The 22,785-nt window shown below is 44.2% G+C and overlaps 1 protein-coding gene across 1 annotated transcript in view; it reads left to right on the plus strand.

The window, feature by feature from the left end:
* Positions 1-22,785, plus strand: part of LOC124623000 — a 252,638-nt gene that overhangs the window by 127,600 nt on the left and 102,253 nt on the right. The window contains exon 2 of the mRNA XM_047148790.1: positions 5,149-5,473. Coding sequence (XP_047004746.1) covers positions 5,149-5,473 — 325 coding nt within the window. The remainder of the gene's footprint in view (positions 1-5,148; positions 5,474-22,785) is intronic.

Consider the following 22,785-nt stretch of genomic DNA (forward strand, 5'->3'; position numbering starts at 1 on the left):
TCTGTCGTCATGTCGGTAGATTCCATAGTTTCTTTCTTGTCGGTCACATGGTGGAGAATTTCTCCCTGAATCGTAACTGCGCGCTGGTCCGTTGCGTCTAAAGTTATTCTGTCTCCCTTGATAGTATTTATTTTGGTTCCCATATTGTCTGTTTCTCTTATTGTCTCTGTGATAGTCATTACCACGGAGAGGTGATCTTTCCCTGTAGTTATTACTACTCTGCCAACGGTTGTCATACGGGTGGTGTCTGTTTTGGTCACGATTTGTGTTGTGAGAATAGCCTTGTCGTGTAAAGTTATTACTTCTTTCATCGCGGAATTGCGACGGATGTGACCTGTAATTGCTGTGTTCCTGGTTTCGCGTTCCGCGATTGTCAGTGTCAATTTCTAATTCTTGTAACAGTCCCTGAAATGCTTCAATGTCGTCTTTGCAACGCCCTGCCAAAATAATGTGTCGTAAATGTTCAGGTAATTTGATTAAGCAAATGCGGATGAGTTCTGAGGGGCTGTATGGGTTTGACAGGTACTGATTCTTGTGCAACATGTCTTCAAAATATTTCACAAGACTGGAAAATTCAGATTGTTCGAAATGTTTCATCATTATGATGCCATGTTTTACGCGGTCTTGTGTGGCTTGAGACCAATATGCTGAGAGGAAGGCATGGTAAAACTCTCCTTCACTGTGGCAATCGTGAATTACCGATCGCATTCTTACAGCTGGTTCATTCTCTAAGTAGCCACACATAAATTCTAATCTGTGTTCCAACGACCAGTTGGGAGGAAAACAATGAGAGAATTGATGGAGCCATGCTTGTGGATGAATGTCGTTGGCAGAATTCTTAAACGTTTTGAATTTACGTGTAGTAATGAACAGCTTATAGTCAAAATCATCATGTCGGCGAGTCGCATATCGGTCATTGTTAGGTCGTGTCGGCCGTTCCATCTCAAAATTCGGTGCACATTCCCAATTTCTTTCATTACTTCCGAAATGCCCTGTGTTATTATTTTGCAGCTTTTCCGTGTTTCTAAGTCCCTCTTCCCGTGTTGGAGCGCGAGTGTTCTCTGAAATACGTAATTCTTGTATTACCTGTGTCAGCTGATCTTGTACTTCCCGGATTTCTCTTTGGTGTTGTGTATTAATTCGATTCTGATTTTGTTTGAATTTCCTAATTTGTTCATACTCTTCTGTGTCAGTGAAGGCTACAGGTGTTGTGTCATTCAGATCATCATCTACCTTTGTAGATAAGTTAGTGAACTGATCTGAAAGTTCGGCTACTTTATCCGATAGTGTACTTATTTCCTCAGTGTGTTTTTCTGAACCAAGTTTCAGAGTGTCCATTTGTGTTGCAATCGTGTCTACTGTGTCTTTTAAGTTTTCTTGACTTTTTGCAAGTTGCGTAACCGAATCGGTAGATGCAACTGCGTCAATTTTAGCTTGCAAGGTGTTGTGATTTTCATGAACAATAGTTTGCAGTTCTTTTATGGCTGCTTCGTGATTCTGTAATGCATTTTCATGACGCGAAAAAATAGGTTGGAAATGCTCACAAATTTGTGTTTTTACGTCGTTACAGACTTTTTGACATTTCGATTCAATGTGATGTAACTCAGCAGTTAAATCCTCACGTGTTCGTTCAAGAGTTTGCTCCAATGAGTCTAACTTTTTAAGATTTTGTTCCATTGTGTCTAACTTTTGAAGCTTTTGCTGTGTTTGTCTCTGATTTTGTTCCATTGTGTCTAACTTTTCAAGCTTTTGTCCCATTTGTTGCATTAATTGCAATAATAATGTATTAGTGTCTGGAATCTGTTTCTCTACGCTTTTCGGCAGTGCATTTGCACCGACAACATTCACATTTTGACAAGCAGAAAATGTGTCTTGACTTATTTGAGAAAACGGTGATGACCCAAAACCTGAATCTACAGTATTTGCGAAATTGTGTCCTGTCATTTCGGATTCCTGAGGCGAGCTGTTGCCGACCGATCGATCGATAATGCTTCCCTCTTCACTAATTGTTTCACTGTCCACACCATTGTTTGCCGCCCGCTCCATTTCCCTATGCACAATTACCAAATTACTACTTTGAACATCAGTTAATTCATAACTCGGTGGCGCTAACACACTGCTCTCATTTTCACTGTCATTTCTCAGTTTACTTTGGAGCCTAGTATTACGTTTTTCACACGCCATTATTGTCACAGTATTTCACACGATAACACAGAAAAACACAATTTGAAGATTAAAAATAAGAGAACACATTAACATAGCACTGAAAATAATATCTAGTTAATTACAAGCGCAGCTGCGAAATACTTGGTGCAAATCTACATGCATGCCACAACTGTTTTACTATACAACAATGAAAGACTGCAACTACAAAGGAAATTCTCTCTACAATTACGCGCTAGCAATAAACAAAAGCTACACTAAATACACAAACTACAAGAAAAAATCAGAAGATTCCAGTGAGGTATCCTAGGCTAAGGGTCGACATATGAAACGTCCCCTTAGAACAATTCTTACACGACTGTGCTTAAACTGACACACAATATTTTTAGCGCAACGCAATCTGACTTTCAAAACTCCCTACTAAAGAATGGCCCTGACAAACATTAAACTATACCTTTCACAAATCACTTACCTCACAAAAATCTTCGCTGCTCAATCTACTGCAATACAGCGAGCGCCACTACTGCCAGCTAAATAAAAGATTCAAACTACTGAAGGCACTAACTACTGATAGGGGTAGTTAGCAAATGAAAGATATTAATAGAGAGCAAACAATGTATTTACCTTAATATCATCACAAATCATAATATATATATATCAGTTCATGACAAACTGCAAACCTCCGCCATCTCTCTCCCCACATCCACCACTGCTGGCGGCTCACCTCCAACTGCGCAACGTTACGCGCTGTTCACAGCCAGCTGCCGCTGCCCAACACTACAATGGCAGACAACAATGCAAACTAGCCACAGACTGCACACAGCACAGCCAGTGATTTTCATATTGAGCGCTACGTAACGTTGCCAATAAGAAAACATAAACAGCCTACTTACATAGAGAAAACATAAACAGCCTACTTACATAGAGAAAACATAAACAGCCTACTTACATAGAGAAAACATAAACAGCCTACTTACATACAGAAAACATAAACAGCCTACTTACAAAGGCAGCGCCCTGCCGAACAATGAGGTGGATGGGAAGTTAGCATTATTAAGTTCACATGGTCTCTCGGATGCTGAAAACGAATACTTCCTTTTTCGCTGTATCACAGGCTGGCCACTTCTGCTTGTACTTCACATGGCTGGCAACTTGGGAAGGTCTTCTATGAGTCAGTTGCACCGCCTCGTTACAGCTTCACTGGAACAGCTGTTTAATACCGGTAGAGGCCAAACGGTTGCAATTTCACTGGCGCAATAATCAACAGTGAGCTCTGTTAGTTACTACCGTACCGGCAGAAGGAAAGTACACGACCACAGATTTCAGCACGGTTGACCTGACAAAATGGGGTTCGGTTTGAAACGGTACAGTAGTTTCCGCTCTATAAGCAACAGGTTTCACTGCCCGCTCGCACCGAGAAATACAAACAGAGGCGGCTCTGCCACCAATTTTATTGCAAGACGCGGCCGGCCGCGGGTGCTACAGAACCCATGTCGACGGGTGGAAAGAAATGTGTCAGGCTTCATAATACGTATTTATATGTGACGTGTATTATGCATTTTTTGTAGGTGAATGTGAATCTGCACATGAACTTTTCTAATCCTCCTCACACCTTTCCGTGAAGCGTGGCCAAATCTTAATTGGGATGTAGTTCTGTAGAATAGTAGTGCTAACGTCACTCCTGGGTAGGGGATCAGAGAGACATCACAGGCAGGTAAAAGTCAAAGACATTCCAGTGTCAGATGATTTGGGGTGGAGAGGTTGGCCATGGCCAAGTGGTTCGACCACCCCCTCCACCGGGGCCCAGGAAGACCTGCGCGTGCCCGCCATACTCGTGAGAGTGTTACAGAAGACAGGTAAGTGAGCAGTGCATCTGTCTCAATGTTCACGCATGGAAGAGAGGTATTTGAATATTTGTACTAATTCTTTTATTTCCAGCTTTCGATTGTGTAAGGAAATGAATGTTTTCGTTTAATTTCGGAAATTTGACTCCCTGTGTTAATGTATCTGGTCGCCAGTTTGTCCGTTATCCTCCTCACATAGTGGATGTCCTATGTAAAATATTGGGAGACTTTGATGGTATACATTTGACCAACGCAATTCCGTCTTGCCCGCAGAAATGTGCTTGCAGATTAGTATATAATATACCCGACCTATAAGTTGTAAAATTGTATTATCTGTAAACTGGAACAATTGCTGCAATCGCTGTATAGTCGAGTGATAATGTTTAAAATAAATAGGTTATCAATTGTCATCAATCTTTAACATACCTCAAAAATCACAAAGAAGTCAAGTTAAAGGAATTCATTTAAGATAAAAGATATAGAATGCACATCAGCGTGTGAGCCCTCCAGTCCCTTGCTAGTATCGTACAGAAAGGGCACGCTCTCAAGCTCCCCTCCCCAGTTATCGGTTGCGCAATTTTCATTGAGGGCTTGACGACATCAACTTTTAGCTGGCGTCCTTAGGCAAGGAGGTTAGACGGGAAACTTTCAGGTTATGCGCTATTGCTTTTAAACTCTGGTAGAACCTGGGTCAATATATGGCTCCGTAATTTAGCAAAGTAGTAATATGGCAGCGTAGTAAGATAGCTAAACAAATCGATGATTGGATCGTGATTATTAAACATCATAGGGTAACAGAATAGCGCAGTTGGGAGTATGTCCACTGTTTTAACTTACATTTACTGCGCTGAAGATAGCCACACGGTGATCGAAATCTGGATTTACAATAAACATTATTAGCGACTGATTGCGGTACCCTTTGCTAATCTGAATAAAAACAGTTGCTGGGAACAACTTCTTCCCCCCGGAAACAAATCTGATAATCTTATTAACGGGTCTTAATTTTTCTATCGGTCGCAACGCCAGAACTGCCTCCCTGGTGCCTTTACCTTTCCGAAAGCCAAGCAGATCGTCATCTGAACAGATCCTCAGTTTGTTTCCTGTTCTATGGCTGCCGTAAAAACAAGTGTCGTGGGTGAAGAGAGCCGGATGTGCCCTTCACCGGCGCCTCTTCTGCACGTGATGGGCCGGCAGGACGTTTCGTCGCTTCCCCGAACGCGGCCGGTGCGCCCTGCCCGCGGCTGCAGGCGTCTCCGGGTCGGCTCCACGGCAGCGGCAGCGGCATCGCCCCCTCCGCAGCGACCACTTTCTCCTCCCGGCACCGGCTACAAAGCGTCGAGCGCCCGCCTGCTGCCCCTAGTGCAGCCACACACTCGACACGACCAGCAGTCGCCGCAGCTGCCGCACGCGCCGTCCACTACACCTCTCTCTGCCCGCAACACTCGCGTCGCACCACAAACCTCAAGGTACGTAAAGTCGCGGCTCGCCGCTGTCGCAAATCCGGACTGGTCACGAAGCGCAACTGGCCCGTATTCCTGTAACTCATTGCCGACACACCGAACACAGAGCAAAAATGAATTAGTGTTTGACGACACGCACGTCTACCATGGAGCTTGCTTTTATACAGGGTGAATCCGGATTCTGCACGTAAAGGTCGTTTTACACGATCGAGTTTGTGATCAAAGGCGACTACGTGAAGCACGTGAGTCTTTCGTGCCTGCGCGTAAAACAGCAGTCGGCCACCTCTCGTCAGTGAGTTCATGACGTCAATGATGTACAGACTGCGCCGAGTGTGGAGTTCTAAATTTACGAGTATACTGCGCACTGAGCATGCGCAGAAACAGGGCACTATGGCGGCGTCAGCTAACAGTCGGAAGTTGGCGTATTCTCGCCGAGCTCACACCTATTCGAGGGCCCACAATCCCGTAAGTGGTCTACTGTGATCAGCAGACAAGGTGAAAGCACCTCGGCGGTCATTGTGGTGGTAAACTTACGCGCCTGTGTATATTACACATCTTCCATTGAGCTAAGTCACAAATACGATGTCTCATTTAAGTATGTAGCTAAAAAAAAAGCAATTTAATTTGTGGACAAAAGACAGTCACTGTTTACCGTTTATTTTACGTATTACAAAAAGGTCCCTATAACTGTTCGTTCATATTTAAATGAAGTTTACTGCAGTGCCACGAGCGCAAACTGTAGCATGTCGTTATTCAGTTCAAAATGGATCTGAGCACTATGGGACTTAACTTCTAAGGTCATCAGTCCCCTAGAACGTAGAACTACTTAAACCTAACTAACCTAAGGACATCACACACATCCATGCCCGAGGCAGGAGTCGAACCTGTACCGCCAGACTGTAGCGCCTAGAACCGCTCGGCCACTCCGGCCGGCGTCCTTATTTAGTGATCCACATTTCTGAAGATAAATGTATGTAGCATCGCAGGATTTTTCGCGTATATAGTAAAATACATTATTACTGTTTCGTGCCTTACGCATTATGCTGGTGAATACTGGTACCTGTTTGTGTGGTGTTCTGCAGCCAAGATCACATAATAAATAATTTAATGGATAGGAACTGCGGTTAGGTGGCGCTCGATGGGAATGTGGATTGGCGCCGCGCGGGATTAGCCGAGCGGTCTGAGGCGCTGCAGTCATGGACTGCGTGGCTGGTCCCGGCGGAGGTTCGAGTTCTCCCTCGGGCATGGGTATGTGTGTTTGCCCTTAGGATAATTTAGGTTAAGTAGTGTATAAGCTTAGGGACTGTTGACCTTAGCAGTTAAGTCCCATAAGATTTCACACACATTTCAACATTTTTTTGTGGATGTGCCGACATAGTCTACGTAGTGGCGATAACGCTGTGGTGCACTGGTTAACACACTTGCCTAATAAGCAAATCGCGGGTACGAATCCCGGTCGGGTACGAATTTTCACTCGTCGCCGCGGATTCCACGTAGTGTCCCGCTGCAGTTGACAGCGGTGATCCCCTTTAATTTACATATAATGCTTCACTGCTGCGAATCCTGTGAGGTGTCTGTTCTCTCGGACATTTCCCAAAGAACAGACATCACGCATTCATATAAATAGCTATGCTAAGTACTCTCCTACATGCACTTCGTAGCTGTTTGTAATGAATCTGGATGCAGAGCCAACAGTCCTGTTGTCAACATTAAGTACAGCTGGTGACTGGAGCGAGCTTGTTTCGAAACAAAACATACAGCGTATACCATCAACATTTGCACTGTTGAGCAGATATTTTCAATCAATATTAACCGGCCACGATATCACTGCGCTTGACCTCCAGTGGCCGTTACGGAAACACTCGTAGACGCTACAGTAAACAAGTGCAATGGTGACTAAAGAAAGCTCATTGCACTGTGAATGATATTGAGCCAGTGGTGCTGTGTGTTCTCGTGACATATTTCAGTTACCCTGGAAAACTGCAGGAGACAACAGCTCCCTTATACAGTACCGCAATACTCGTATACCGATGTCATTGTACCCGAGCCGGCCGCTGTGGCCGAGCTGTTCTAGGTGCTTCAGTCCGGAACCGTGCTGCTGCTAAGGTCGCAGGTTCGAATCTTGCCTCGGGCATGGATGTGTGGATGTCCTTAGGTTAGTTAGGTTTAAGTAGTTCTAAGTCTAGGGGACTGATGACCTAAGATGGTAAATCCCGTAGTGCTTAGAGCCAGCCATTGTACCCGAACCTACCATCTCCACTGGTGCGACGGAATAATGTTTGTCGCTGCTCCTCGGTGTTAGTCTTAATTAATACGATCATTTCACTGTGGTCATTCATCTGTAACTATTTGAATCACTAGAACTGCGTGACAGAAGATATCGCTTTATAGTACCGTGTATTGTCCATTCACAGATGGATCATGGGAAGAATGATTGCTTGTGCGCCTAAGTGCACGATCGCCACTGGATAGATAGTTAGGTGAAATGGAGAATATACACAGTATCTGTCCTGCAAAGCAGTTCTTGAAGTTTGATAAGCAGATACTGTCTAAACCTTTCTGCCAGCTGAGGATTCTCAACGTTTCTATTACACTTTCTCACCAGTCAAACAAGCATGTACCTATAAGCGCAGTTCGTCTTTGTACACGCTTCATGTCCGCCTTTAGTCCGATACGATGTGGGTCCCATACTCTTTAGCATTAGTCAGGAACCAGCCTTCAAAATGTTTACCATACAGGGTTTTTTATAGACAAAATGCAGTTTTCCAGTAAGCTACCAGTGAACAGAAGGATGATATTTACTTTACCTACAACTGACTCTGCATTGTCCTTCCACCATACATTTCTACACATTATTCCCAAGTATTAGAATGACATAATTAACTATAGTTGTGATTCATGAAGCCCAAGGACTACACATCTTTATGTTTCGTGAAGTGACCAGCTTTCAATTTCTCTAATTTAAGAACTATTTACTGGCATTTAAAACATACTGTTATTATGTCGATATCTAAATTGATATCACTGAAATGTTTGCAGGAAAGTATTTACTTATAGTTTACCTGGCCCACGGAAGGCTTCACATTGCAACGAATACCATCCGCTAAGTCAATGTATAACATGGACAGATGGTTCAAATGGCTCTGAGCACTATGGGACTTAACATCTGAGGTCATCAGTCCCCTAGAACTTAGAACTACTTAAACATAACTAACCTAAGGACATCACACACATCCATGCCCGAGGCAGGATTCGAACCTGCGACCGTAGCGAAAGCGCGGTTCCAGACTGATGCACCTAGAACCGCTCGACCACAACGGCCGGCTTAATTCTTCATAGCAGCATATTCAGTTTTAGATGTCTTACTGAACCAAAAGCTTTTATATAGTGCTGTAAACATTGCATTGACCAACTTCCCTCTAACCACGGAAATGAAGACGTGCGAGGTGCGCGTGAGGGAAGCAATAGGTTTCTTGGTTCGTCTGATGAAGTATGCTTTCCACGTCTCTTCCCAGAAATACAATAAATTGTCAATGCTTCTTGTAGTTACTTGTGCATCTACCCATCGTCCCTGGGGAAAAACGATGTTCGAAATACATGGAGGCACTCTTCAGTGTGTTTTTGAAACCCACCTATGGCAGTTAAGTGTAACTCGTCAACATTGTCTCTGGTTGCAAAGAAGATTTAAAAGGATCAAGGCCGCACATGTCCGTCCTGTCAGTAGATCGTACTTACAATTATTTATCAGACCCGTAGCGCTCGAAACGCACTGGTAGAGTAATACTGCAAATGTTTTCCGTGAGCAGTTAAATGTGAATGATGTATCAGTTTCCTTCTCACGGTGGTAATTATCTGGACCTGTATTAAGATACAGTTTCATTTGTTCCTGAACATTAATTCCTTACCAGAAATAACGCTTACAGTTGATTCACTGTTCGTTATATAAATAAACGGGGGGTACAATTTTTGTTTACGAAACATTATCAGTTATTCTTAACAAAAAATCCAAATACACTTCTTTTTGAACCTATACACATCTATATCTTCCTATACAAAAACCTTGATCTTTGGATTGCTATGTGAAAGTTCTTATTTCACTCTGCGCTCTATTTCATAGCATCCATCATTCAAGGAGTGCGCCATCTACTACAACCACCTCATGGTAGTCAATGCTAACGCCGCTACATATTAAAAGACAAACATACATTCGCACTCATTCCCTCTGTGTGGCTAATAAGTTGGGGATGGGAAAATGTGAAGAAAAAAAAAGGTCATGTAACAGCTATCAGTATGACCTACACGCTCTTGGAATATTTAAAGTGTGTTACGTGATGTGCAAGATATTCGATATAACTTCAAGCACAAGAGGCTGTTCATCAATATTGTGATGTTCTTGAACTGATTAAGCAAACAAGTGATCGTCACGTAGCTCACTTTCGAAATTTCACTGTCTTTTCTGTCAATTCAACTCTTATTGTCTTAAACTAGAGAGCAATACTCACGATTAGTTTGGATGAGAATTGTGCAAGCTACCTTCTGCGTGCGTTCTTGCAGTCAGCTTCATTCTTCCCTCTGCCTTCCCGACTAATCGATCTACGTGGGCCGGCCGGAGTGGCCGAGCGGTTCTAGGCGCTTCAGCCCGGAACAGCGCGACCGCTGCGGACGCAGATTCGAATCCTGCCTCGGGCATGGATGTGTGTGATGTCCTTAGGTTAGTTAGGTTTAAGTAGTTCTAAGTTCTATGGGACTGATGACCTCAGATGTTAAGTCCCATAGTGCACAGAGCCATTTGATCTACGTGGACGTCCACTCCTGATGAATAGCCAAAAACACTTGACATTTGTGACTGATACCAGTTACTGGTAGGTCACGAGATAATCAAACAATATGGCCTTGTTTTTCTATTACACGATCACGTTACGTCTACATTATGCAGACTTCCAGCTGCCAGTCTTTATACAAAGCGCTGATCGTTTGCAAATCTTCCTTCACCTTCCTCCATTTTTCTGTCGCTTAAGCATTCCCATACAGAAAAACAATTTGATCATTACACGCATTACGTGACCAATTTCTGATTTCGAAAGGGTTGCTTTATTTGTTTCAAGATTTTTGCTCTCTACGGTTGTGTTTCAATACCATCGAGAAATATATATGTTGTACAGACAAGGAGGAAGACCAGCGGCAATTCCTCCGTCACACGGCTGTTACGTCACTGATTATTGTCAAGGAGGCACTTCATTATTCATTTCAGATGATTTGTTGAAGCATACAACGAAAAAATTGTTCAGGGAGACCAGAGAGCCAGGCAGCAGCAACCGGCCGAGACACAAGCAGCAACAGGGGATTAATCGATTTTGTGACATTTAACGAGTTCCTGACAAGAAGTGAAATATATAATTTCATATGTGTGCTTTGTTAGTTTAGTATCTTCAATTTCTGCATGTTAATTTAATATTAAATAGACACAGGTCTCACGCTTACGTTTATGTCGGAAACTAAACCGATTTTGTGACATATTGCAAGTTACTAATCAGGAGCGAACTATTTAGTCTCACCTAAGTGCTTTGGTAATTCAGTTTTTGAATCTCTGCGTGTTGACCTCTTTTATTACACACAGTTATCGCATTTTCATCGGTGTCTACGGTAAAGTTCTGTAGCGCGTGTCGATAGTCCTTTGTCTGTGTAGCGTAGCTTTCCACGGTCTTTAGTGTGGATAGCGACTGTGATTGCTGTTTGCTGATGGAAACCAAGTTGGTGACTCTTTACTCTCAGCTCCAGATGTGATGGCTTCAGTTACACAGTTTGAGGTTGCAGGGGATGGGTATCACTTTTGTAGGCCGGCCGCGGGGTCCAACGAACATCCAGCATGACTCACGAGTCCGTCGATGAGTCCGCACCAGTCTGGGCAGCCCAGATGAGCCTTCCACTGAGGTTGATCCCTCACCCGTGGTCGAGTGAGACGTTGCCTCAGGGCATGACAGGGGCCGAAAGCAAGGCGTCGCCGGTTAGTCTGAGCCAGACGCAGTCACTTGTCCTGTTGCAGAGGAAACCTTTCAGCCTGCAAGATCTGGGCAATCACAGAGGGTGGGATTATTGGTAGTTCGAGCTCCAATTTTATGAGCGTTATGGGGCCCTTAAGGATATGGCTGCCAAGTACAGGAAGAAAGACAACGTGCACTCTTTGTACATTCTGGGTGGAGTCATTCCAGACGTGCAACGGGTCCTTCCAGATGCCATGAAGAGCACAGGATGCAGCCAACTGCAGGTGGTGGCTCACGTCGGTACGAATGATGTGTGTCGCTTTGAATCGGAAGAGATTCTCTCTGGTTTCGAGCGGTTATCAGAAGTGGTAAAGACTGACAGTCTTGCTTGTGAGATGAAGCCTGAGCTCGCTATTTGCAGCATATTCGACAGGACCGATTGTGAACCCCTGGTACTGAGCCGAGTGAGGGGTCTGAATCAAAGGCTCAGACGTTCTGCGACCGTGTAGGCTGAAAATTCCTCCCTACGCCTTAGGGTGGTGGGGTTACGGGTTCCACTAAATAGGTCAGCTGCATGGGTATCAGGGACTGTGTGGCGTGGAGTGGATGATTTTTTATGTTAGATGGTCTCGGGGAAACACAAAAAGGGCTTCATTCCCGAAGCATGCAGGTCTAACACAGGAAGAACGTAGATCTAGTAACCATTGATATAACAGTTGTAAATTGTCATAGCTGTGTGCGGAAAGCACGAGACCTTCAAGCGCTAATAGAAAGGGTTGATGCTCAAATATTGTAGGCAATGAAAGCTGGCTGAAGCCGGAGATAATTTCAGCCGAAATTTTTGCGAAGGCCCGAACGGTGTTAAGAAAGGATGGGCTAAACAAAGTTAATGGTGGCGTGTTTGTTGCTGATAGAGGTAGTTTATCTAACAGCGAAATCATTCGGGATCACCTCACTGGTTGCTACGTCTTTCCGCAACGTCGTACTGGAAAAATTTATCTGCAATTTCTCAGACATAATTTGCTTCATGTACCTGATGACGTATCTCTAGAGTCATCCAACGATTGTCGTCTATGCACGATGGCACTGCATCTCACCATCTCATTTTACATGGATGGTTCACCAGTACTCGATAATCAGTTTCCGAAGAGGTGGATTGGTCTAGGGGGATCCATTGCACGGTCGGCCCAAACGTCACATTCGAATCCAATTGATTTCTTTTTTTAATCCTTGGTGTACTGAACTCCCGCAGCCATTGTCGATGTTCTGGGGGAACGTATCCCAAATGGACTTCACCAAATACGGAACATACCAGGAGTTTTCCACAACATACACTAAAGTATGAAACACAGGTTCACGGTATGCATGGAATGGGGAGGTGATCACTTCAAGCAATTTCTGTCTGGCAAATGTATCATTTTTGTGCCACGAATAATAAATCCTTTCAGATCTCCGTAACGGAGGAGAAGAGTTTGAACACTACCGTAGACTACTGTAGACTATCATAAATAAATGTAGACAGAGTTAAGTTCAAAAATATATCAAGATAATCCATCGTTAACAGGATAACGTTTTCTCCTAAACTTGATTAGACCGCTGCCTCTGGAGGAGTCATACCCCGAATTTTGTCAGACAATGAGCGAGCCAGCAACATCTACGAAAAATCAAGATGTCTATACTTGCTGTCCGCTAATCTCTGCCACAGTAAACTTAGATACATCCTGCTTAAGACATTATACATCCATACGTCAGTAGATGGTGAAAGATATGTCAAAAAAGTTTTTTATCTTCGTAATTACTAAACTGAGGAAACGGGGTTATTAGACTACCTAATGAAGGATTTTCGAGCCTATGGTTACACCAAGTTTTTGTATTGTTTTTATCTCAAGAATAAATCCCTGAGGTTTACCACATTTTCTTATGAGTCATCGGTCTTCTGGATCGTTTGATGCAGCTCGTCATGAATTTTACATATCGTTTATTGTAAAATGAAAACATTCACGGCTAGAAATGTCACAATTAATAAAATGTTACGGGCTGTTATGCCGTGGTCGAATGGATTTCACCTTAAAACCCCTCGATTCGTCCCCATCTGCGGAGGAAATTTTCAAGAGGAATCGTAACTTTTTTGGATGTCGGGTTCACACCCTAGTTCGCTACTGAGTACATTGCTATTCCAGCTTTTTCCATTGTAGTAATCTATACACACACACGGAAGATAAAAGATCACCAAAAATAGGAAACCACTGAAAAAACTGAAACTATAGGATTCCGTGTAGTTGTGCGGAGGTGTACGTGGGTACTGCAATAAGAACTATCAAAAAAACGACTAGAAGAACACAAGGAGAAGAGGAGAGATTGACAGGTGAGCTGTTACGGAATATGGTTTGCAGCCAGGAGACCACCACATTCATTTTGATAGGACTCAAGTACTGGCAGTCATAAGCGGATATCATGAAAGACTATGCGGGGAGATCATAGAGATTGTAAAATACACCAGAAATTTCAGTAGGAAAGAGGAGGGCGTGAAATTGAATGACATTCGGATTCCGGTGCTGAAGAAAGATGTCTACCAATCTTCCGCCACGGGATGATAGCAGCAGCGGACGACGGCAGTCCACAACAGCCAAAGGCGCTCACAAATTCAAAACATGTGGAGTCCCGCCAGAATTTTGCTGTAGTCTGTAGCGAGCCAGGGTGTGAATCGGACAGTCAGAAAAGCTACGATAACCCTTGAAAATGTCCCCCACAGATGGGGACGAAACGTCGGTGAGATCCATGCGACCGGACAGTGAATCGGACAGTCAGAAAAGCTACGACCACCCTTGAAAATGTCACCCACGGATGGGGACGAAACGTCGGTGAGATCCATTCGACTGGACAGTGAATCGAACAGTCAGAAAAGCTACGATCATCCTTGAAAGTGCCCCCCACAGATGAGGACGAAAAGTCGGTGAGATCCATTCGACCGGTCAGTGAATCGGACAGTCAGAAAACCTACGATCACCCTTTGAAATGCCCACCCACAGATGGGGACGAAACGTCGGTGAGATCCATTCGACCGTGGCATAATATCCCGGAACATTTGATTAATTGTCAGATCGTTTATTGTCAAAAAAGGTATCCTGTACTGTGGCAGAAACCATGGAAATGACTCTGCCCCAAACGAAGGAAAGAAATTTTATATTGAGAATGGCGAAGGATAGTCAGGACGAGTGTGGTTTAGTGAAACGATGGAGGCGTCTCTGGCTAATTAAGGCAGTCTGCAGACGGAGGCGTGCGAGCACGTGGCGCCGAGTTTTTGGCCGGCGCCCTGCGAGCTGCAGGCACGGATGGGGTGTGTGTTTCGGCCCGGCCCCGCCCGGCTCGGCCCCACCCCAGCGCCGAGGTGACTGCGTGCGGCGCGGCGCGCCGGCCGCAAACTTCTCCGTTAATGGCGCCGCGTTCCTGGACGGGATGGCGGGCTTCATTAAAAGCGTTTGAAAGTTGCCCGCGTCCGCCGCTAGTTCGCAAAAGAAGGGCTAATGTTCTTAGGCCAACAACAACAACAACAACAACAACAGTGGCTACGGCTAAGACACGGAAAGAGCAGAGGGGGGGAATACCGACGGCAGTGCAGCCAACTTCCTCTGCGCTCACCTTCAGGTCCACCTTTTTCGTTTCTCTTTTTGCTCTTTGTCTCGCTCTGCAGTACCAAAAGAGCGAACAAAATACCGCGGAGCCAGTGCCATTTTTCACATCGGGGACTGTACTTCGCGCTGTGGCAATTCAAGGCGGAGTAATGTTTAATAGCGTTTCTGCAGATGACACATCGTTCTGTCTACTGCCTCGATTATCTGAGAGAGATTTCTAACTTGGACAGATTAGGTGAACTGCCCAAGAGGAACACTGTGACCGTTTAAAAACGAAATTGTTTATTGTATTTCTCAACTGAGGGTGGCACAGCAGCATAATGTGTTTCGACTTCTTAATGAGTTGCATAGTAACATCATAACTGTTTCGTTGACATAGTATCACGACCGATTTCGACTTCATCGCTAACTCACATTCAAATGTTTTGAATCCGTTATACAGTAACTCACCAATTGCTCAGGTGGCAAGTTACCATGTAAAGGATGCCCGCCCGGTTGGCCGTGCGGTCTAACGCACGGCTTTCCGGGCGGGAAGGAGCGTCCGGCACGGTGAACCGGCCAGTCTGTGGATGGTTTTTAGGTGGTTTTCCACCTGCCTCGGCGAATGCGGGCTGTTTCCCCTTATTCCGCCTCAGTTACCCTACGTCGGCTGCGCAAACAAGTTCTCCACGTACGCGTACACCACCATTATTCTACCACGCAAACATAGGGGCTACAATCGTTCCCTGTGAGGCCCACCGGGGGCCGAACCGCACAATAACCCTGGGTTCGGTGTGGGGCGGCGGTGGGGTACAGTGGACTGCGATAGTCGTCGTGGGGTTGTGGACCACTGCGGCTGAGGCGGGGACGGAGCCTCTCCGTCGTTTCTAGGTCCCCGGTTAACATACAATACAATACAATACAATACAATGTAAAAGATTCGAAACATATGACGCTAAAGTACTGAGAAGTCGAAACACGTTACGGCACTATTTGTCTGACTTTAGGCCTAAGAAATACATAAAAGAATTCAGAGATCTCCAGCTCTGGAAAAGTTATCAAACTTCGTTGTTTACAACACTTTCGGCTATTATAATATCAAGTTCATGTTGTTTTCATTTTTCATTTCTTAATTGTTCTAACATTGAATACAGGTCTGAAACGCATTTCCATCCGTGTGACGGCAGTTGTGACGATCAGCCAGAACACGTTACCTCTCATTCCCACGACTACAGTCGAGACGGCATAAGAAACTCCCTGACAGCCCTCAGCGTTGTTGCCAGCTTCCAAAGGCTGCAGGAGAAAACAGTAGCCGTCTACAGAGGCGTAACAACACAAAAGTTGCCATAGAGACGTTTACAAAATCGCGGTATGTTATTGGTTGAGGTATAACCGCGAAGCTGCCACACTCAGCCCCCTGCAACTGTCAGGAATCAAGTTACAAAGACTCAATTATAGAGTCTGACTGTGAATAAGCCGTTACCAGTCAGCAGCATGTGCCGTTTAATTCGAATAAAATTCAGTTGTAACTCTATAATTTCAAATGGCCAACGAACTCGTGTTTTTGATGGGGAAAATTCCCATACACATATCAACCAAGGGTATTTTGGAAGGAAGGTTAATGAAAAAGAGGTAATCTCGGAGAGGGGAAACATGGGAGGGGAATTGACCATATTCTTTCTGAAGGATCCATCTCTCCATTTGCCGTCCTTTCGACTGATTGTGCAACGTATTGCTACTACGCCACCTCTGTCAGCGGTACAAAGCCGACAGATCCTCATAGCACACTTTGTCTAAGACACTGTTCGTTGATGGCTTAACTGGCAAACTTTTGATCAAAACTGCAGGCATTTGATCGGCAGCTTACCCAGTAAACCAAAAAATTTAAAAAAAACAATTTCAAGTATCGGCAAGCTACAGAAATACTTTCCAATATTTAGGTAGAAAACATTAAACGATAAATAAAACCTGGGCAAGGAATTTATCTATCTAATGCACGGATCAAAGGAATTGAAAAAATGATTGAACTATAAATATTTAATACTAGGAATGGTATAAAAGCGAAAAAAAGGTGGATTGCGACTCTCATTGTCGAACACACAGCATATCAGTTGCCTAGACTTAAATGCTGCCAGCGACAGGAGAATGAATATTCGGCCTTTTACACAGATACAGAATAAACGTAAACATCTCTTATCTAATAGACCTTAGTACTGTTCCGACTAGACGAGAGCTGCCTACAAGGCAGTAGGAGCAGTGATCTGTGATCGTGAGAAATGTGATCAGCATGCCGCCAATGCCACCAGCCGTTATTCCCAGTTTACATGAATGTTGATGAGACAGCTGCTTTTCTGTTCAAGCAGCCCCTCATTTAGCCTCACGAGGCTGAGTGCACTTCGTTCCGGATGCCCCTGCCCCAGAAAGTCGAGGTGGTAACAAGAGTCGATCACGAGTCCCTCCACATCGAAGGCAGCGTTGCTAACCAATCGTCCACGGGGGTGGTCTAAATACAGAATAAATATTCAAGAAAATATCAAACTGCCATCATCCCGAGATTACTTTGAAGACCAAAGTGATTTACTACTACAGCTCCTATAGTCCTTCCTCCGACGTTGGAACTGATTTACCCAAGGGGCCACAGGCGGAATTAAGATTAAGCATGGGCCCCGAAGACTGCGAAAACCGGCGTCTTTAACATTACTGTTAGAAAGTGACAACTTTCCTAGGACTGATCCGGAATCTAACTCCAGAGCTTGGGATCCACAGTCTATCACTTTACCACTGAGCCATTGCGTAGAGTGTTTCAAAATTTCACCTACAAATTTCGAGGCTGTGGGAACGTGCGTTGAGCAACAATATGAGGATAGGAACCCATGTCCGGAAACGTCATCCAACGACGGTACAGTGCGAGGTGCCGAGGTGGAGAAGAGTTTGTACCTCTTTAATTCAGACGAATCTCGCATAAGAACAAGACATGCACTTGCCCTCCTCCTTATCTACCAGCTAATTAATTATGCACACAACGGTAACGGAAGAAAATGATGGTGGTCCCTGCTAGATGGTAAAGTAAGGAGGAGTGCACACTCACAATAATTTATTAAAAATCGTAATCTACTCAGAAAAAAGAGAACTTTATCATAATAAACAACAGGAAATGGGATTCTGCATATATCTACGAAATGATATGCGGATTAAGTATTACAATCAGATTTATTATACATCAGAACATAAATGCACATGATGATCGACACAAACAGTAGGTTAAAGGATAGGGTATACTGAAATATTATGAGAATAAGATGCAATAGATTGACGATAATGACTGGAGGTCCTAATGAATCAAATATTAATCTCCCGACTGTATAGCAGTATCACAATTAGTAGTGAGAGCTCAAATGAGATCACATGGAAAAACAAGCAAGGTGGACTTGTAGCAAAGCGAGCACGAATGCTGCTGAGGGATTCAGTATAAAATTGATAAGGTCCTACAATGCCGGAGCCGCAAAATACTGTACCAGTACTGAAATCTGCAGCACGTCTTCGGTAGGCATCGTCCTGATGATGTAGGCGCCGACTTCTGCCGTGCAGCAACTCTGTGTCAACCCCTAGCCGCGAAGGCTGTCCGAGAATGCTAAGTTCTTCCGATAACGAGCGACGAAGTCTCAAGACCGTCCGACTCCGAGGAAGATCAGATCCCTACTCCCTACTCTCCTCGAAAACCGCGAATCAGCATTCAGTTCTGATTCCAAAGTTCTCCAACACTGTTTCAGAGCATCATTCGCGCCAATAGCGACCGTTCTCTCCAAGTTTGAGCAGGGCTTTATGACATCAACTAGCCTCAGTTTAAGTTGACCAATCATGCCTCTGCTATTCAGCTGAGGGCACTGAACTTGCCGTTTGACCGGCTACGAAAACAACCTGCCTAGACCACCGGCCATTGGGCGCCAGACAGTCGCACCCAGCAGGGCACAGTCCACAAGTATTCTCAGAATCAAGAGGACAATGCAGTCTGTCGGTGCAAGGAATCTTCGTTCTGGACGCGCTGGAATGGTAAATACATAAACTGCGGCGACACATAGACGTCTCGCAGGTCTTTTCGCCCTGCATAAAATAGGCAAAACTCGACCGACGTCAGTCGTTCCGCCAGGCGCTCAAGCCTATTGTACGAACCCCTCAGAATTCAGGGAAGTGTAGCCTCCAAACGGAAACGCCGTGTGCCGCGTCCTCCGATGCTTGCCTCGCACAAGCCACCCAGGGAAGTAAACCAACACGTATAGGAATCAAGTGAAAAGTATTTTTATTGAGCTCTCAGTACAAATGCTCTCATTACAATAACCTTATTCGGCCTGTTACTACCGTGCAATGACATAGAACATTAACAAAATTGATGAAAATGAGAGGAGACATGAAAAAAAGGGCATGGAACCTCTCAACAGAACGTCGAAGTTACAGTCACCTGCACCTATGTATGTATGTATACACAGGATGATGCCATGTTGATGTTAAAAACTTTGATGGTTGATGGATAAAGATAAGTGTATCACTTTCAGAAAAGCGACTTTGGTCCGAAAACGAACGAGTCGAAAGTTATAAGTGAAAATCGTTTCTATATCTCTGACAGTGAACACATACACCGGTACTGTTTTTCCTAAGATTTTAGGGTATCAACTTTCAAAGGTACTTGTATGGACCAAAACAACGAAAAAATGTTCATTATGCATGGACTCTAAAATGCATACTTCAAGAGTTATGCGCACTTGTTCATCTTCACTACTGTGTAATACATCAGCGAAGACGAACAAGTACTCATAGCATCTAAGTCATGCATTTTAGAGTCCATGCGTAATGGATTTTTTTTTTTGTTTTTGTCCATAGAACCACGTCTGATGGTTCCTACCCTAAAATCACAGGGAAAACAGTACCAGGCATAAGAACGATTTTCGTATATAGCTTTTGACTCGTTCGTTTTTGGACCAGGGTCCCTTACCTCAGAGTGATACATTTATCCTTCTCCATCGAACCTGAATGTTTTTAACATCATCACGGAATCACTCTGCATATATATAGGGTCTATACAAGGGCGATGTACTTGAGGTCAATATCATGGAAATCGAAGATGATGTAGATGAAGATGAAATGGGAGATATGATACTGCGTGAAGTGTTTGACAGAGCACTGATAGATCTAAGTCGAAACAAGGTCCCAGGAGTAGACAACATTCCATTAGAACTACTGACAGCCTTGGGAGAGCCAGTCCTGACAAAACTCAAACATCTGGTGAGCAAGATGTATGAGACAGGAGAAATATCCTCAGACTTCAAGAAGAATATAATAATTCCAGGCCCAAAGAAAGCAGGTGTTGACAGATGTGAAAATTGCCGAACTATCAGTTTAATAAGTCACGGCTGCAAAATACTAACGCGAATTCTTTACAGGCGAATGGAAAAACTAGTACGAGCCGACCTCGGGGAAGATCAGTTTGGATTCCATAGAAATATTGGAACACATCAGGCAATACTGACCCTACGACTTATCTTAGAAGCTAGCATTTGTAGACTTAGAGAAAGATTTTGACAATGTTGACTGGAATACTCTCTTTCAAATTCTGAAGGTGGCAGGGGTAAAATACAGGGAGCGAAAGGCTATTTGCAAATTGTACAGAAACCACATGGCAGTTATAAGAGTCGAGGGGCATGAAAAGGAAACAGTGGTTGGGAAGGGAGTGAGACAGGATTGTAGCCTCTCCCCGATGTTATTCAATCTGTATATTGAGCAAGCAGTGAAGGAAAGAAAAGAAAAATTCGGAGTAGGTATTAAAATCTATGGAGAAGAAACAAAAACTTTGAGGTTCACCGATGACATTGTAATTCAGTCAGAGACAGCAAAGGACTTGGAAGAGCAGTTGAACGGAATGGATAGTGTCTTGAAAAGAGGATATAAGATGAACATCAACAAAAGCAAAACGAGAATAATGGAATTTTGTCGAATTAAGTCGGGTGATGCTGCGGGAATTAGATTAGGAAATGAGACGCTTAAAATAGTAAAGGAGTTTTGCTATTTGGGGAGCAAAATAACTGATGATGGTCGAAGTAGAGAGGATATAAAATGTAGACGGGCAATGGCAAGGAAAGCGTTTCAAAAATGGCTCTGAGCACTATGGGACTCAACTGCTGAGGTCATTAGTCCCCTAGAACTTAGAACTAGTTAAACCTAACTAACCTAAGGACATCACAAACATCCATGCCCGAGGCAGGATTCGAACCTGCGACCGTAGCGGTCTTGCGGTTCCAGACTGCAGCGCCTTTAACCGCACGGCCACTTCGGCCGGCCAAGCGTTTCTGAAGAAGAGAATTTTGTTAACATCGAGTATAGATTTAAGTGTCAGAAAGTCGTTTCTGAAAGTATTTGTATGGAGTTTAGCCAAGTATGGAAGTGAAATATGGACGATAAATAGTTTGGACAAGAAGAGAATAGAAGCTTTCGAAATGTTGTGCTACAGAAGAATGCTGAAGATTAGGTGGGTAGATCACATAACTAATGCGGAGGTATTGAATAGAATTGGGGAGAAGAGGAGTGTGTGGCACAACTTGACTAGAAGAAGGGTTCGGTTGGTAGGAGATGTTCTGAGGCATCAATGGATCACCAATTTAGTATTGGAGGGCAGCGTGGAGGTTAAAATTCGTAGAGGGAGACCAAGAGATGAATACACTAAGCAGATTCAGAGGGATGTAGGCTGCAGCAGGTACTGGGTGATGAAGAAGCTTGCACAGGATAGAGCAGCATGGAGAGCTGCATGAAACCAGTCTCAGGACTGAAGACCACAACAACAACAACATACATGTATATACAAGCGCTGGCGCCTGTAACGTCAACGCTCTGTACCGTCGTTGGATGACGTTTCCGGACATGGGTTCCTATCCTTATATTGTTCCTCAAGACACTTTTTCATCGCCCGGAAGTTTGTCGGTATAATACCCTATATATGTATTCAAACAGTTTATTTTCGAAACATAAACGTATTGGTGACCGTTTATTTTAGCTCTTAATGAAGGAGAGGAAAATATAAACAGTTGTTGACGATTGTCTCCAAAATATGTTGCGTTAGTCTGTAGGAGTTTCGTGCCAGAAATATCAACGGAAAAATATATAAACTACGTGGCGAAAGCTGCTGCAGGAGAATAGATTAGTTGTACGTAGCCTGTGAATGGTGCATACGCTCTGAAACGCGTTATAGTAAATGAAGAAAGCGAAAACTATAGACTGGTTGTAGATCCGTGTCCCCTTTCACTATCAGTTACATTAGCGTCACCTTCGTTCACTGTCTACTCTGTGCAACCAAACGACTTTTACCGGGAAGAGAAACGACTGCACACTCTTCGTGTGAGAAACGGACTCCGCGCGCGCACATACAATCACGACGCACAATTGGCGGTCTACAAGGCCGACGTAGCGGTGCAGGCCTATGCGCGGCTGATGCGCGCTGCCTGAGTAATGGCCGGGAACAAAGCGGCGCAGCTTTTCTTGTTTGCACGCCAGCCGGCAAAAGCACGCCGTGAATACCGGAGCGCGGCGCTCGAAAGAGCCCGCCAGCGCTCGCAGCTAACCACTGTGTTAACTTAATGTGCAGCTGTGTGTTTCTGTTATTTCATCTGACATCGATGCCGAGGAAACTTTCTCCGTTACCGTTAAAAGAGCCAAACGTATGCGAATAAGTGAGGGAAGTAAA

Source organism: Schistocerca americana, chromosome 7 (assembly GCF_021461395.2).
Source record: "Schistocerca americana isolate TAMUIC-IGC-003095 chromosome 7, iqSchAmer2.1, whole genome shotgun sequence".
Classification (NCBI taxonomy): Eukaryota; Metazoa; Arthropoda; class Insecta; order Orthoptera; family Acrididae; genus Schistocerca; species Schistocerca americana.